Source organism: Arabidopsis thaliana, chromosome 3, assembly GCF_000001735.4.
Source record: "Arabidopsis thaliana chromosome 3, partial sequence".
NCBI classification, from domain to species: domain Eukaryota; kingdom Viridiplantae; phylum Streptophyta; class Magnoliopsida; order Brassicales; family Brassicaceae; genus Arabidopsis; species Arabidopsis thaliana.
In genome coordinates this window covers 3,238,751-3,253,286 of record NC_003074.8, presented here as the reverse complement: position 1 = coordinate 3,253,286, position 14,536 = coordinate 3,238,751, and the positions used below count along the sequence as shown (strand labels likewise).

Here is a 14,536-nt window from a genome sequence, read left to right as displayed (position 1 = left end):
CCTAAAATAGGTTAAATTTTTAATGATAGTATTTCACTAGTTTTAATTCTTCTTTTTTTTTTTTCTTTTAAAAGTTAAGAAAATGAATTAAAGTTTTAGTAAGTTAATTAAAAGTAAAAATCTCATCTGATCTTTCTGATTTCTATTAAAATACATATCTTTATTTTTTTTAAAAAGGTCTTCACATTTACATAAATTCCTAATTACCAATTAAGCACCAAAATGCAAGAAAACTTGAGCTTCATAGACATAAATTAGCATTAAGGAAAAGAAAAAACATTAGTTTTTCATCCAACGTTGATCGAGCTTTTCTGGACCAGCATTTGCGGATAAATAAATCCCATCACGTTTTGCAATATATACACGTAACTCACCACATCGAGGAATTGGAGCACTTCCTCTGTACGCTCTAAAGTGTTGAGAATACCCCCCTTGTTGCACTAAGCAATGCCATGTTGTTCTTTCAAATGCAGCCTCGCGGAAATTAATTCGAACTGTATCACTTTGGAATTTCACTGTGCCTGTGACTCGGTTTTTGTTGTTCGATTCGCAGTTGACTTTGAGAATAATACCAGGACTGAGGTTGTTTCGAAATACTATTGTGCAATCTTCGCAAGCTTTATTTAATCCAAAAGACAAAGCAATAATTAACAAAAAAGCTATGAGCCGATTCATTTTTTTTTACAAAAGTCTAAAATGTTCTTCGGAGTAATATGAATTTAAAGAACATGAACGAACCATTATAGTTATTTATAGTTTTGTTTTGTTTATTTACGTTATAGAAGTTTTAAAGGCCATGCAAAAATTAGAACACAAACTTGAACCATTTAAACTCTTGTGGCTGAGCATTTAGTGCCAACAATAGTTTTCCAACAGACCAAAAGAAAGATTTAAACATTTGGACTTATTTTAATGATTTCTCTGGTTTGGAGAAAACGAGAAATGTGGAATTGCTTTGGCTTCAAGTTACAAAGGCTGACCACTGATCCACCTTTGGAACATGATATAACTCTCCTCTGGTTTATACTCTGGTGTGTGTCCTCCTCCCTATAACAAATCCACAAATCAATTAAGAAACATATTGTGAAAACTGCACTCAAAACGTTGATTTGAAATGAAACTAAAGGAAAAGACTTGCTTTGATAGTAGCAAATGCCATCTTATTGGCATAGGTCCTCGTGTATCTGCAACAAATAGAAGAGTCTAATGAGTTCATACAACAATAGAATTAGTTAACAAAGAGAGCCCATCGAAACAAAAGAAACGGTAATACCCAGCGATTTGATCTCCTATCATCCAAGGTCTCCAGTCATCAATGAGAGAATAATTAAGAGACCTAATCCAAGCTTGAGTTCCAAGGTAAGGTACTTCCATGTCGTGATCACCACTGTTTACACAAAAAACTTCACAAAGTTTACAAAAAAGTATTTGAATTTTGAAGTAATTCTTCAAAAGCTAGAGTTTAAACCTGACCTGAAGATGAGAGATGCATATCCATCGATGCTGTTATTCATGTGGTACGGTACACTGCTTTTAATGTCATGATTGTAAGGTATCTCAAAATAACAACGTACCCATTCCCCTATACTCCCCTGCAATCATAGATTCTCATAAAGAGTTCGACACTTTGTTACCAAAAATATGAAAAATTTGACCTTTTGTCATGTATAATATTACCTTATTGACATGAAGAGCTCTTTGCACATTCTCATCATTGGCCCAGTAGGTAGTTAACAAATACCGATACATCTGCAAACGCAACCTTGTAAAATACGTCTCAATGGTTGAAAAGAGTACAAGATGGATTACTTACATAGCAATCAGGAGATGTGTCTACACACTCTGGCGTTATTATAAGTGCTTTGTTTATTCTTTTAGTGCACTACAAATAACACAAAAGTCTCTATTAGTGATTACTAGGAAGAACAGAACATCATCTAGCATTTCCATGAGTGTGTGTGTGTATACCTTCTGATATTCTCCAACGAGTTTCAAGCATTTTGTGTTACGTGGATCAACATTTTCATATTTTCCTTTGCAGATTCTCTTCATTGACTGCAAGAAAATAAGATTTTTGAATTGCTTATTATCTACTTTCATTGTGGGGACAAGAGGTCAAAACATTTCATGTTTCCATACCTCATAGAGTTCATCAGAGATCAGTGCCATTCCATGAGCATATGGAATGCGATAATTAATATCAACTTCATTTTCTGTTGATGGGTTTCCAAGAATATAGCCCTGTTTTTTTGTCAGTGTACCAAGGACGAAGTCTATCAATTTTTCAATGCTTAATAAGCTATCATATAAGAAGCAACAAACACCGATGAACCTGAAGATTTATTGGAGGTTTGCAGCATACATAGTTTCCTGCATCATCATGTTTATACTGTTATAAAGAGAAATATTTGATATAGAAACAGCAAAGGGCTTGGAGATTGATTTGCAGAAATAAAATCATACCTTTTGAGATTTCTTGAACGAGTGCCGGAATGACCATACCACAATAAGAATCCCCACCGACATAGAAAGGGTTGGAGGAAAACTCTTGATGCTTGCCTAGCCACTGCACAACAACCAGAAAAACCTCCTAAGTATCTATGCACAAAGAAAAAATGTTTTCAAGAGACAATTAAGTTAGTCTTTCACCTTGTGAAGAAACTCGTGGATTCTCTTGGCTTCTCCTGAATCACTGGGTTTGTTAACAAGTTTAGTTCTTGAGTAGGAGAAGCCAGTTCCAACAGGCTGATCCAAATATATTATACTCGAAACCTGAGAAAAAAATGATACACAGCTTAAAAGATCTGAGCATAGACCATCATGTGGAAACAAACACCTTATGCTACCTTAGTCCATGAATATGTAGTAGAGACCAAGGAAGGAAGAGTTCCATTGTAAACCTCAATCTTCACATTCACAGGCCCTGATTCAAACATGTGGAGATGAGCACGTGAGGATCAAGCTAAAACGAGACCAATTTGAACTCTAGTTAGTGTGAGAAGAACTCAAGTCGGTTGTTTGCCCAAAAAAAAAAAAGAACTCAAGTCGGTTAAAAGCTTGGACCACAAATTGGAACAGCTGTTTTTGCTCTTTGTCCCTTTGTGATATCAAGGCTTAAAGGTGTGTTTGTCTTATCTCAAAACGCAGGAAAGGTTGGCATCTTTGGCGGTTTAGAGACACGAGATTCAATGTTTTCTATTCTATTAAGTAAAAAAAACAGAGTGTACATCGTTTAAGGTTTGAGAAAGACAATCTTTTAAGCTCCAAACCTAACAAAACAAATCACAGAAAACGAAGCAGAGAGAGACACAACATAACATGATAACTATGAGTTAAAAAAAGAAGTGATGTGTTAGATATTACCATTCTCGTAAAGAAGACCAGAGATAGAAGAGCAACCAGGTCCTCCACTTAACCAGAGTAGAAGAGGATCTTCTTGTGGATTCCTCTCAGACTTGATAAAGTAGTAAAACAACTGCACTTCCTCTTCCTCACCAACACCAATATACCTTTTCATTCACACAGAATCATATTCATACATACTTAAGATTATTTCCAAACTCAGAACAACAGATAAAACAATCACAGGAAGAGAGGAAAACAAACCCGGTTTCGAGTTCAAAGGGAAGAGGGCCATCAAAACCAGGAAGAGACTTGACGATAGAGGCAGAATCAGTACGCTGACTCAAGAAGATAAGGAGGCTAAGAAGAAGCAGAACAGTGGAAACGTAGTCGTTAGCCATTCGTTTATCTGATAAATCAAAACCTTTAAAGTAACAATTATTAAACCTTTTATAGGAAAACAACAAGAAAAGAACAAAAATCCTTAGAATTATCTTTTAAGAAATAAGGCGGTAGATTGCGTACCGTGATTCACTTGTGTACTTTTCACTGTCTCCCAATCTTTGAATTATGGGGTTCGTTGTCAACTCAAAACTGTCAGGTTTTTGTTTTACCACCGCTCGAGTTTTATTACCCATGATATAATTAGAGAGCTTGTTTTTACTAATTTATTTACTGTAAGAAAAAAATGAAGAAAATATTATTTCACCCCTTTACAAATGAGATTGTGAAAGAATTTACTTAGCAGAGTACACAGAGGGGTTCTCCATCAAACCGAATTAAACCGTCCAATCCGCTTCATGTACAGTAGCAAGACCACTCGCTAGCTTTATCTACAAGCAACTACGAATATACATTGTGATCTACAGCATTGAGCAATAGCTCACTGAACAAAAGTGAAGTCGCAGAATCCAATACATACGAGGCTGACGAGAGGGTATTCGATCTTAGCAAGACTCAGAAGCCCCCTCGCATCTTCTCCTTAAGTGAAGGTTCCTTGTACGATTTGATTTTTTCAGCAGCTTGCCTTGAAGGTCTTCCAACAGTTGTTTTTCTCATTTCCTCTGATTCGTCGCCTGTTGGTTTCTTCTTTGATTCTCTTTTAAGCTCCATTGAAACTGAACATGATATCTGACTAGACTCCTCAACATTGTCATCATGCAAAGGCGGATTTGCAGGTTCTTTGATGGCTCTCGGAGTTTCAATGTTTGCAGATTGTCTTCTTGAAGAGACTCTGTCAAGTATACCAGTTTAGATAAAAATTCTTACGTCTTTACTTTAACGGAATATAGAAAATTGATCTATATTCACTACAAACCTGATTTTCCCGATTCTCTCTTCAATGTCATGTGGTTCTACTGCTTCGGGTTTAGACCCGATAGACTGTTCACTTGCACAGCATCTAAAATGACATCCATAAAGAAATCAGAGGAAGTAGCATAAATGTACTTGGTTTATGAATAAGTTATAAGTCAAGAGGATTGGAAAAGGAAAGAACATGTGAAGCTACTACAAACCTGGCATTTGCAGCAATCGTTTGATCATCATGTGGACCATTCAAGTTTTCAGTCACGCCCAGCTCTTGGAAATTAAACCTCGCAGACTGTCTTCTCAAAGATATCCTGCGGAAAATAAAATCGCATTAGATAACAGTCTTAACACTTTAGTCTGTAATACTGCAGAATACAGACAATTATCTATCACTACAAAACCTGCTTTTCCCGATTATCTCTTTTGTGTCATGTGGTTCTACTGCTTCGGGTTTAGACCCGGTAGACTGTTCACGTGCAGAGCATCTGAAATGACATCCACAAAGAAAGAAAAAGAAAACACCGCAAATGGCATAAGTGTACTTGGTTCAGGGATATGTTAGTGGAAAAGGAAATAACATGTGCTTCTACAAACCTGGCCTTTGCAGCAATCTCTTGATCATCAGGTAAACCGTTCAAGTTTTGAATAACGCCCAGCTCTTGGATATTAAACATAGCAGACCTGCAAAAGATCATATCGCACTATATCAACCTTCAGAAGGGTACAGTAGTTATAAACAGAGCCTAACCTTATTGCCGACCTCCTCCTCTTGGTTGTCTCTATTGAGTCATGGAAGCTTTCAGATGGCTCAGGTTCTTGAGATTTTAACCGGGCAGAACGCCTTCTCAAAGGGAACCTGCTTGAAACAAAGAGTGCAAAATCACTAGTCATTTCCAATAGTCTTCACAGGCTTTAGATGTTAGTCCAAAATTTGAAACTGGAAAAAGGACAGTTAACCAACCTTGACTCGTATAGGCTTTCAGATGGCTCAGGTTCTTGAGATTTTAACCAGTCAGAATGCTTTGTCAAAGAAAACCTGTTTGAAACAGAGAAAGTGTATACTCACAAGTCAGTTCCACTATTCTTCATCCACTTTGAATGCTATTCCCAAATTTGAAAGTGGAAAAAGGCAGTTAAACAAACCTTGCATCCCCCTTAATTTCTTTGGCGTCAACCACCTTTTGCAAGGTTTCTGTTTGGCTGGCTTCTCGAGTCTTAGAACTGCTACTCTGTCTTCCTGCACAATATCTGTAGCAAAAACAACCCAAAAAAGAAGAAGCAAAAATAAGATAGTGAAATACAAATATATATTTACGTTATCTAATCGCTTTGAATAAATAAACCTTTTGCTTTGGACATTGTCATTTATATGGTTTTCAGCATCATTGTCACTATCAGAGACCAACTTCTTGTTGTCAATGTTGTCTTCCATCTGACATGTCTCTCCCGATCTGCCAATTATATCTAATACCTCGGAATTGGCGGGATTCTTCCTTCCAGAAACTCTCCTATAAAGAAAAGCAAGAAATCCAGGATAACAAGATTGTCCAAAAGTTTTTATAAGACAATGGTTGAAACATCAAGAGAGACCCAACCTTTTACTGTTGGCTTTCTCATTTCTTTGCAATGAGTTAGCGTTGGAGCTCCCGGAAGCTGAAAATGAAACAAAAAAGTCAATAAGGGTGATCACGCTAAGAGATTCCTAGAACCAACAATGAAAACCGAAAGAGTTACATTTCATCTTTGACTGTGATTTATCTTACCATGCTCATGATCTGCATCATTTGGCTGAAAGGTTTTGCAAGCCCCACCACAAGCATTTGCTTGAGCCTGAAGGTCACAACAATGCAGAAGAAAACATAAGAACAATGGAGCAGTAGGGTCGAAATGTCCTATTCCATAAGTACAAAAGCCAATAATCATAAGTACCTTGACTTTTGATGCATGACGCGTACATGGAAGGGTTTGCTCCTGGAAAGAAAATGTGGCAATTTTTTAAGTGATTAACTTTTTTTTTTTTTGGCAAACGAGTGATTAACTTAGTTTACAATTATGGTGATCGAAAATTACATACAAATCGATAACATACCTTAAGCAGCATTTTCCTGGCCATGACTAACCCATTCTTGCAACCAAGTTCGTGCTGAAGTACCTTCAGCTGAAATGCACAGAAATTTCAGCTGAGGAACTTATAATCAATGATCAAAGCCTGTGTTTGAGCAAGTTAAGTTCCAGAAAAAGCATACTTGGTCTTTGCTTGTATTGAACTCCTGCCAGGAAAGAATAATGAAAAATAAATTTGAAATCACACTCAATTCTCAAAATCATCTCCAATTGAACCATACAAAGATGAGATGTACCGCCAAGATACGAGTGTTAGCCTGGGCAAGTAGCAAATTCTGTTCTTGAACCTTCTGAAATTCAATCCTAAGTTTCTTCAGATCACTTTTGATTCCACTGTGTCACAAAACAACAATAAGTATTAGCAACAAATAAACGTACACAAAACTCATAAGTTTTCATATTTTAGAACAAAGATTACTCTCTCTCCATGACGACTTTCATCAGCTTTGTGTTTTCCTGCAAAAACATGTTGATAAAGAGCCTGAATAAGCACAGTCAAAGACAAGGAAAAAAAATCCATTTCTCTATATCGAACAGAAGAATTTCTCAGTGCCTTTTGAAGATTTTCAGCGTTTTCTTTAGAAGAGATTAATATAGCTTGTTGCTGATGCTTCGCTCCCTGATTCATTAGATTCTTCTGATTCTGCAAATTAGTAATATCCCCCAACTTTCGTCTTTGTGCACTGTTCATCGGAGGTTCCAGAACCATTTTCTCTCCTTTAGCTTTGTTAGTACGCACACCTACCGATTTCAAACAAATCTAATCGTAATTAATCATGGAAAGGCTAGCATTCTCGTGTAATTAGAGCAAAAACTGAAGAAACCCATAAAATCGATGAAAAACAACATTGCGCCCATAAATTCCAAGCAAATGAAATTGAAACAATCGAATGCGAAGAGAAACACTAACAATTAGCGAAGATCCACAAAGGTATTATTAGGTTTCTGAGACTCAATTTAGCATCTAAATCGGAACAAAACCATCTGAAAATCCCGAGATGTGAGCTCTCTATTTCAAATTAAAACACAGAACTAGGAAGACGAACAGATTGCGAAGAGAGATTTCGTAAGCAAGACTAGATTCGAACCTTCACTGGCGTGATCACCGACATTCAGAACCGTCGCTCGAACCATCGTGAACCCCTCTAACAGGATCGAAATTTGAATCCCGGAGGAAAAAATGAGAGTGAGAGTGACTAATGACTATACATACGAGTTTGGTCTTCATTTGGTTCGGTTGAAACGTTGCCGGTTCGCTTGCTCTGTATTACTAAAATGAGGATAAACCGTTAAAGATTCACAATGTGGTTCGGTTTACAAATTGATCTCTTGTTTCCCTCTTCCCTTGTTCGCGCTTAAATTCTTAAACCAAACTGAGAAAACGAAAAAGGAAACAACAAAACCTTCATAATCAAGAATCAATGTCTCTGATTCGATTCAAATCCTTTTGCAAAGAGCGTCCATGGATTCCATAAAGCGTTTGTTGCAGCCGTCGTTCCCACTTGATGTAGTAGAAGATATATTTTACAAGATTCCCGCCGAATCTTTGAAACCGATTCAAATGGACGTGCAAGCAATGATACTATCTCGTCAGCAGCAAGAGATTCATGTACAATCACTTGGATAAGTACTCTCCGGTTCCAAAAGAAGAGGTAGATATATGAGGGTTAGTCCTTCTACCATGCAATGCAACTATGTTGAAATCAACTGAGGTACTATCCAGAGATGTTATTGACATTAATTAACTACCAGTTTTCTTATTTGTAATGATCTTGAGAAGTTTTAGGTTTTGGTCCAGATTCGCATATGTAGTATTTATTAAAACCCCAAAAGCAGAGAAACTAAGCATCATTATCGAAAGACCTCAACACTTCCAACGAACAAATGTAACATTTCAATTGTATGTTCATCATGTGCATACTTGGAAAATAGATGCAATGTTTGGTCATATATTACGTCCAAAAATATTCATTTCACAAGAAGTTATGCAAGGATCTTAGTAAAAGCACCCAAAAATTAGAATAAGAAGAAGAAAAAGCAGGAGACTTACGAGTGAAAGATAACTTAGAACCCAAGAAAAAGAAATTAAATTACCCTAAATACTTACTATATGAGATCCGGTTCAAGGGTAGCCGATTCGCTTGCTTTTTCACTTAAAAAACCATCGCCATTTTGGTTTGGTTGAACTGCAACTGGTTCGTTTGCTCAAGTTGATGAATTTAACGAATTTCGGTTCACTCACAATTTAACGAATCCCAAAACCTACCGGATAAAGGAGAAAGAGACAAGAATTCTTATCCAAGTCAAAACTTTTGCTCCTTAATTTTCAGGATCAGGGTTCACAATTTTGGCCTTAATTTGGTTCGGTTGAACCGTAACCGGTTTCCTTGCTCAAATAAAATGGTCAAAGTCAAAACTTTTGCTCTTTATTTTCAAGATCATGGTTAAAGCTTCACAATTTTGGTTATGTTGAACCGTAACCGGTTTGCTTGCTCTGTTCGATGAGGTTAAAAGATTCATAAGTTCGTTTTCTTCTTCGTCATCCGCGCTTAAAGTCTTAGACCTGACAAGAGAAAACAAAAACGAAACCTTTATTATTCAAGAATCAGTCTTTGCTTCGATTCAGATCTTTTCACAGCGAGCGTCCATGGGTTCTTCTTTGCCATTTGATTTAATCTTAGAGATACTTCAGAGAACTCCGGCAGAATCTTTGCTCCGATTCAAGTCTACGTGCAAGAAATGGTACGAACTCATCAGCAACGACAAGAGATTCATGTACAAGCACTTGGATAAATCTACGAAACGGTTCTTAAGAATCGAGAATCGTGAGAGGGTTCAAATCTTGGATCCCGTGACCGAAATCCTCGCCGTTTCAACAATCCCAAACGAGCTTCGCCACAAGTATTTTACTCTGATTCACTGTGATGGTCTAATGTTGGGCATGTGTTACGAAGAACTAGGTAGTGACCCCAATCTTGCAGTTTGGAATCCGGTTATGAGAAAAATCAAATGGATCAAACCGTCACCACCGTTGGTTTGTTACTGGGGAAGTGATTACTTGGGGTTTGGATACGACAAAACATTTCGTGATAACTACAAAATCTTGAGGTTTACTTATCTTGGTGATGATGATGATGATGAATCATATCCAAAGTGTCAGATCTATGAATTCAATTCTGGCTCGTGGAGAAGTATTGAGGCTAAGTTTGATGGGGAAATAGATGTTGAGGTCGACGGCGTGTCTGTGAATGGAAGTATGTATTGGATTGAATTGCAGGAGAAGAAAAACTTCATTTTAAGTTTCGATTTCTCCAAGGAAACATTCAACCGCATATGCGATTCTCCACTCTATTGGGATATCAAACGATTAGGATGTTTCAATGGAGATAGACTTTCTCTGTTACAACAAAATGAAGCAACAAGGGAGATTCATGTGTCGGTGACAAACAAGTTGAGTGATGAGGTTGTTTCGTTCAGCAGATATTTCAGTGTGACTCTCCCTGATATTCCGTTGTTCCGGTCCATTGATATTCTGCCTCTTCCGGGGTGCTTTATTGGCAAGAACAGAAATATCATAGCATGGTGCGAGCAACTTGTAGGAAAATATGATGATCATACTAGCATCATTCTTTACGAAATTGGCGAAGGTGGGGTTACAAAACGAATTCGGACAGGACGACATGAAGCGGATGAGGACTACAATGACCTGGATAATTGTAGCTATGTCTATGTTCCAAGTCTGATTCCCGTTCCAGAATAAGAGGTGGCAATGAGAGTTCTGTTTTTTGGTCTTTCTGTATGTTAACCCTTCTACCATGAATAATGAAATCAACTACGATACTATATGCAAATGTTGTTAAAATTGACCTCTGGTTTTAGTTTTTGTATTACGATCTTGAGAAGATGTGGGTTTTGGTACAGAGTTTGTATGTGTATAAGAATCGATCATTTCAATTACATTTTCAAGCGTGTACGTGGAATATTTGAGAAATTTCTATTTATTAAGAGGTAAGGAAATATCTACAGATTGCACACTCTCACCCTCAATGTTACAGAGTTACCCCCTCGGGTAAATAAGAAAGAGCATTGCATTGGTAACACATAAATTGCAAATGAGAAATGATCAACGATATAAACAGTTTATTTACCAAGACTTACAGTAAAATGTACAATGTTCAAGAGTGTCCCCAACTTATGTAGTATGTACTGTAGTCCATATGCTGAAGTCAGACATGTCAATCCTTAAGGAAAGGAAGACGAGTACCCGTAGTCCCCATGCTACCATCTGCTGATTTTTGGGGGGATGAAGATGTCAACGTCTTCTTGGTTGATCGGCGAGGAAGAATCTGAAGGCGCGGATTAAGGTGAGTGCCGAGGTTCTCAACTGCGAGTTGGTAACTCTCCACCAGCTCTAGCTGCCGAACTATTATATCTGATCGTCTAGGAAGAAGCTCCACTGGTTCACCTCCCGGGATTACAATATATTCGATTGCTAGACGGACTTCCTGCGTTTCAGAAACTGGTATCAGTAGTTATACTCGCAAGTCTCCCTAATCTATAGTCACTGAACTGTATTAGTAGTTACATGAGATGTAGGAATCCTAATGAACTAATAGTTGGTAGGTCAAAGAGACTGATCTGAAATAACAAGCCATCTCTATTGGGAAATTCCGAGAATAGTTACAGGAGGGGGATGAGAGTTACCTCAAGGGCATCGAGTTCTTCTAAACTGGGTTTGCTCTCAGGAGCATCATCTTTGATCTCGATATCATCAACAGAAGATTTTTCTATGGCTTTAGGGGCTGAGCCAAATGATTCCCTTCCAAGGATCATTCGGACTGCCTTCACCATCTGAGCCATAGTAGTTGACTGCAAGGTAATAACAGGACGAAAGAAGTGATTCAAATTAATAAAACAAAGGAATGCGCTGAATCATAATCAGCCATGCAAAAAGAAGGATACCTTAATGACAAATATCGGTAGCTTGTGTAATTTGGCAACACGACGGATTGATGAATTCTGTTTCAATTCAGAACTTGAGGCTAGAATGACATCTGCTTCTCCAACATCATCTGTCACTTCTATTTCGTCGTCTAGACCCATAACTTCAGCTACTTGGAGGAGATCAGCTTCAAGGACCTAGAAAACAATCAGATGATACCACATCTATAGTCAGTATCTTTGGTTGTTTAAGATGAAGATTATTTTCCAAGGATAAGAAAAGGAACATTTAGAAACTAGGCAATAAAAGATCAGGTTCTTTACATTGTAAGTATACACATGAACCGGTGAGCTTCTTGGGCTCGTGTATGTGTTACTTCTGGCCTTATTAGACCGAATGAGAAGAAAATCTTCATCTTCATCGTCAGACAGCAATTCACTTACGAAATCTCTGTTGAGCAATGGTGCAGGCTCCTCTTCAAGGTTCTCCAAAGGAATGGGAGTCACTAACTTATGAGGAACATCGTCTTCGCCACGAATTTGACGGATCTCAAATGGAGCGGATTTCCCTATAATAACAAAGAAGTTTGTTCGGTTTGGTTTTACCATTTGTTAACTCAATTACACTTTATTGGGAGAGGAAGTCTTTTAAGTTTTAACTTACCAGCTAGTATAGCATCAACGGTAACATCTAGTCTTTGATGAACACGACACTCAGTTCTCGATATCATCTCTACAGCACAAGTGAATGTCGGAGGTCCTTTTCTTTCAAGAATTGTCTTCTGCACTTTTCTTTTCCTTGCTTCTTCATCACCAAGAGTCACACTCTGGGCAAAATAAATTCAAATTAAGGTTAGAGAAGATAAACAACAGAACAAAATAAGAAGCAAAGTTGTTGTCTAAGGTTTTACCTCAATTCCACCAATAAGAATCTGCAAAGAAGGATTTTTGATTATGTTGTCTATAGTCATCCCATGAGCAGTTGCAACAAGCTGAACACCTCGTTGAGCAATAGTGCTAGCAGCTAAAGCTTCAAGCTCAGTTCCTATCTCGTCAATGATGATTGTCTCAGGCATATGATTCTCAACCGCCTCAATCATAACCTGCATAAAGAACTTGTTAATACAGCAAGATCCTTTTGATTCCATCCTACACCATATTATTACAAGGTTATAAAGTTGCGAGACATACATCGTGCTGTAAATTCACATTTGGAACTTGCATCCGCCTGGCACGACCAATTCCAGAATGAGGAACATCACCATCACCTCCAATCTCATTTGACGTGTCAACAATCACTACACGTTTCCTGTGTTCATCAGCTAACATCCGTGCAATTTCTCTGTACAAAACAAACCAATCTTGTCATATACCATTTATCAATCACAGTTTTAACAGAAAGATCATCACATTATAAGTTCATATTGATGTACCTGATTAAAGTTGTTTTGCCAACTCCAGGAGATCCAATGACCAAGATGGATCCTCCTCCTTCAATCAAGTCTCTTATAATTTCTGCACTTCCAGAGACTACTCGACCCACTCGACATGTTAGACCAATTACTTGCAGTTTGCGATTACGTATAGCGCTTATACGATGCAAAGATCTGTCAATCCCGGATCGGTTATCATCCGAAAAATCACCAACCTAAATTCAAAACATTTTGATTCAGACACAGAAGAGACCATAATCAGTATAAGCAAGTCTTATCAGTCTTGAAGAACTGCAATAAGCTAAAACATTTGAGAAATTAGTTGCATGTCTTAGATCAGAGACACACATACCTTTGATACCGCAAGCTCCAGATCCTGGTGTGTCACAGGCTGCTCTGAGATCACCCAATCGCCGGAAGGGAATCTAGCAAGTGGCTTTCTCCCTAAATCCATCACTACTTCGATCAATTCCTCAATCGCCTCGTGCTTAACAAGCTCCTTCCTCGTCGCCGGAGGAAGAATCTCTAGGAAAGCGTCGAGCTCCACCGTAGGCGGAGCCGTCGTCGGTGACTTCCGTGATGAGATCGATGAATCAGATGACGGTGACCGAACATCGAAACTGAATCCATCAGATGGTCTCCGAACAGGAGACGGTGACGACGCCGGGGATTTCGATGAAGCGATTCTCTGACGCGCACCACGTGTCCGACGGAATGAGGAAGAGGAATCAGATGAAAAAGCGGTTGCGGTGGCTGAGATTAACCGGCGCGAAGCTTGCCAGGAGCTGTTGATGTCGATCAGAACTAGCCGCGAATTCAACGCCCTCATCACGATTAATTAATTATTTTTTTTAATTATGTACTTTCAAATAAAAAATGAATTAAATAAAAGATTCTGTCTTTTCGTTTTAGCTACTGGTGTGTATATCTGTCTGGAAAGCAGAAATGAAGAAGCTAAAAAGGAAAAGCTGAGGAGGAGAAGAGCTATGAAGCACAACGAAACGACAACGTTTTGAGTATTAGTTCTTTTTTCATTTCATTTTTTTGGAATATGATGATGCGTGAAGACTGAAACTAGTGGAAGATTCCAAAGGATCAAAGCATCTAATTACACAGAAACTGCATCTGTATAGAACAAAGTAGGGTCCATTGTAGAGGGAAAGATGATAACATAGCCGTTCAAGCAACTGGTTCACGTGGCGCCACGTGGAGAGTTGGACAATCTTGTTGACACGTGTCTGACTATGGAGCTACCGTTTATTGCCAATTCGTTTGGAACTCTTTGACAAATTTAGCCCAAAGTCGGAGTTGGTGTTTCTCGCACGGCAGATGCAAAAGTCGTCAACTTTTTAGCTCTGCAAATTGAGATTTGAACCAAAATTGCT

General features: G+C 38.2%; 6 protein-coding genes and 1 long non-coding RNA gene across 12 annotated transcripts; 3 read left to right on the top strand and 4 right to left on the bottom strand.

Annotated features, from left to right (window-relative positions):
* Positions 1–122: 122 nt before the first annotated feature.
* Positions 123–721, bottom strand: AT3G10455 (plant self-incompatibility protein S1 family protein). The gene has a single exon (NM_001337878.1). It carries the CDS (start codon positions 673–675, stop codon positions 280–282), a length of 396 nt encoding a protein of 131 aa, NP_001325522.1. The 5' UTR covers positions 676–721; the 3' UTR covers positions 123–279.
* AT3G02325 lies at positions 302–543 on the top strand. The gene has a single exon (NR_140903.1). It is a non-coding gene; the product is annotated as an other RNA (long non-coding RNA).
* Positions 705–3,774, bottom strand: SCPL7 (serine carboxypeptidase-like 7). 4 transcript variants are annotated; one of them, NM_111880.5, is made up of 14 exons: positions 3,607–3,761; positions 3,364–3,509; positions 2,847–2,923; positions 2,650–2,772; positions 2,464–2,566; positions 2,333–2,370; positions 2,140–2,241; positions 1,969–2,055; positions 1,814–1,882; positions 1,678–1,749; positions 1,474–1,592; positions 1,274–1,387; positions 1,139–1,184; positions 705–1,047 (listed from the first exon to the last, which is right to left on the bottom strand). In NM_111880.5, exons 1-14 carry the CDS (start codon positions 3,741–3,743, stop codon positions 967–969), a joined length of 1,314 nt encoding a protein of 437 aa, NP_187656.1. In that variant the 5' UTR covers positions 3,744–3,761; the 3' UTR covers positions 705–966. The 4 variants fall into 4 exon arrangements, with proteins under 4 accessions (NP_187656.1, NP_001325520.1, NP_001030669.1 ...); NM_001337877.1 differs by having other exon boundaries at positions 705–1,184; NM_001035592.2 differs by having other exon boundaries at positions 732–1,047; positions 3,364–3,774.
* A 157-nt stretch (positions 3,775–3,931) lies between these two features.
* AT3G10440 (Shugoshin C terminus) lies at positions 3,932–7,958 on the bottom strand. 2 transcript variants are annotated; one of them, NM_111879.3, is made up of 18 exons: positions 7,866–7,958; positions 7,331–7,518; positions 7,196–7,233; positions 7,014–7,110; positions 6,900–6,923; positions 6,743–6,811; positions 6,583–6,624; positions 6,417–6,483; positions 6,249–6,306; positions 5,997–6,161; positions 5,797–5,901; positions 5,615–5,689; positions 5,402–5,509; positions 5,248–5,334; positions 5,055–5,138; positions 4,860–4,964; positions 4,661–4,744; positions 3,932–4,576 (listed from the first exon to the last, which is right to left on the bottom strand). In NM_111879.3, the coding sequence occupies exons 1-18, from the start codon at positions 7,909–7,911 to the stop codon at positions 4,300–4,302; spliced, it is 1,719 nt and encodes a 572-aa protein (NP_187655.2). In that variant the 5' UTR covers positions 7,912–7,958; the 3' UTR covers positions 3,932–4,299. The 2 variants fall into 2 exon arrangements, with proteins under 2 accessions (NP_187655.2, NP_001326768.1); NM_001337875.1 differs by having other exon boundaries at positions 4,018–4,576; positions 4,860–5,138.
* On the top strand, positions 7,958–8,056 carry AT3G10439 (uncharacterized protein; the record flags this gene model as incomplete). Its single annotated transcript, NM_001125138.1, has 1 exon — positions 7,958–8,056. The coding sequence occupies one exon, from the start codon at positions 7,958–7,960 to the stop codon at positions 8,054–8,056; it is 99 nt and encodes a 32-aa protein (NP_001118610.1).
* A 1,368-nt stretch (positions 8,057–9,424) lies between these two features.
* On the top strand, positions 9,425–10,537 carry AT3G10430 (F-box and associated interaction domains-containing protein; the record flags this gene model as incomplete). Its single annotated transcript, NM_111878.1, has 1 exon — positions 9,425–10,537. The coding sequence occupies one exon, from the start codon at positions 9,425–9,427 to the stop codon at positions 10,535–10,537; it is 1,113 nt and encodes a 370-aa protein (NP_187654.1).
* Positions 10,538–10,687: 150 nt separating this feature from the next.
* SPD1 (P-loop containing nucleoside triphosphate hydrolases superfamily protein) lies at positions 10,688–14,291 on the bottom strand. 2 transcript variants are annotated; one of them, NM_111877.3, is made up of 9 exons: positions 13,504–14,291; positions 13,152–13,366; positions 12,910–13,060; positions 12,630–12,821; positions 12,383–12,545; positions 12,043–12,287; positions 11,740–11,916; positions 11,482–11,646; positions 10,688–11,282 (listed from the first exon to the last, which is right to left on the bottom strand). In NM_111877.3, the coding sequence occupies exons 1-9, from the start codon at positions 13,978–13,980 to the stop codon at positions 11,013–11,015; spliced, it is 2,055 nt and encodes a 684-aa protein (NP_566373.2). In that variant the 5' UTR covers positions 13,981–14,291; the 3' UTR covers positions 10,688–11,012. The 2 variants fall into 2 exon arrangements, with proteins under 2 accessions (NP_566373.2, NP_850553.1); NM_180222.1 differs by having other exon boundaries at positions 10,750–11,282; positions 11,482–11,916; positions 13,504–14,107.
* Positions 14,292–14,536: the final 245 nt, after the last annotated feature.

Coding starts and splice junctions, on each gene's coding strand:
- AT3G10455 (NM_001337878.1), bottom strand. CDS start 675: ATGAATCGGCTCATAGCTTTTTTGTTAATTATTGCTTTGTCTTTTGGA.
- SCPL7 (NM_111880.5), bottom strand. CDS start 3,743: ATGGCTAACGACTACGTTTCCACTGTTCTGCTTCTTCTTAGCCTCCTT. Junction 3,510..3,606: donor CCCTTTGAACTCGAAACCGG/GTTTGTTTTCCT, acceptor GTGAATGAAAAG/GTATATTGGTGTTGGTGAGG. Junction 2,056..2,139: donor TCTCTGATGAACTCTATGAG/GTATGGAAACAT, acceptor ATTTTCTTGCAG/TCAATGAAGAGAATCTGCAA.
- AT3G10440 (NM_111879.3), bottom strand. CDS start 7,911: ATGGTTCGAGCGACGGTTCTGAATGTCGGTGATCACGCCAGTGAAG. Junction 5,510..5,614: donor GAAAGCCTATACGAGTCAAG/GTTGGTTAACTG, acceptor TGTTTCAAGCAG/GTTCCCTTTGAGAAGGCGTT. Junction 4,965..5,054: donor GAGATAATCGGGAAAAGCAG/GTTTTGTAGTGA, acceptor TATTTTCCGCAG/GATATCTTTGAGAAGACAGT.
- SPD1 (NM_111877.3), bottom strand. CDS start 13,980: ATGAGGGCGTTGAATTCGCGGCTAGTTCTGATCGACATCAACAGCTCC. Junction 13,061..13,151: donor GGCAAAACAACTTTAATCAG/GTACATCAATAT, acceptor TGTTTTGTACAG/AGAAATTGCACGGATGTTAG. Junction 12,822..12,909: donor ATGTGAATTTACAGCACGAT/GTATGTCTCGCA, acceptor TTCTTTATGCAG/GTTATGATTGAGGCGGTTGA.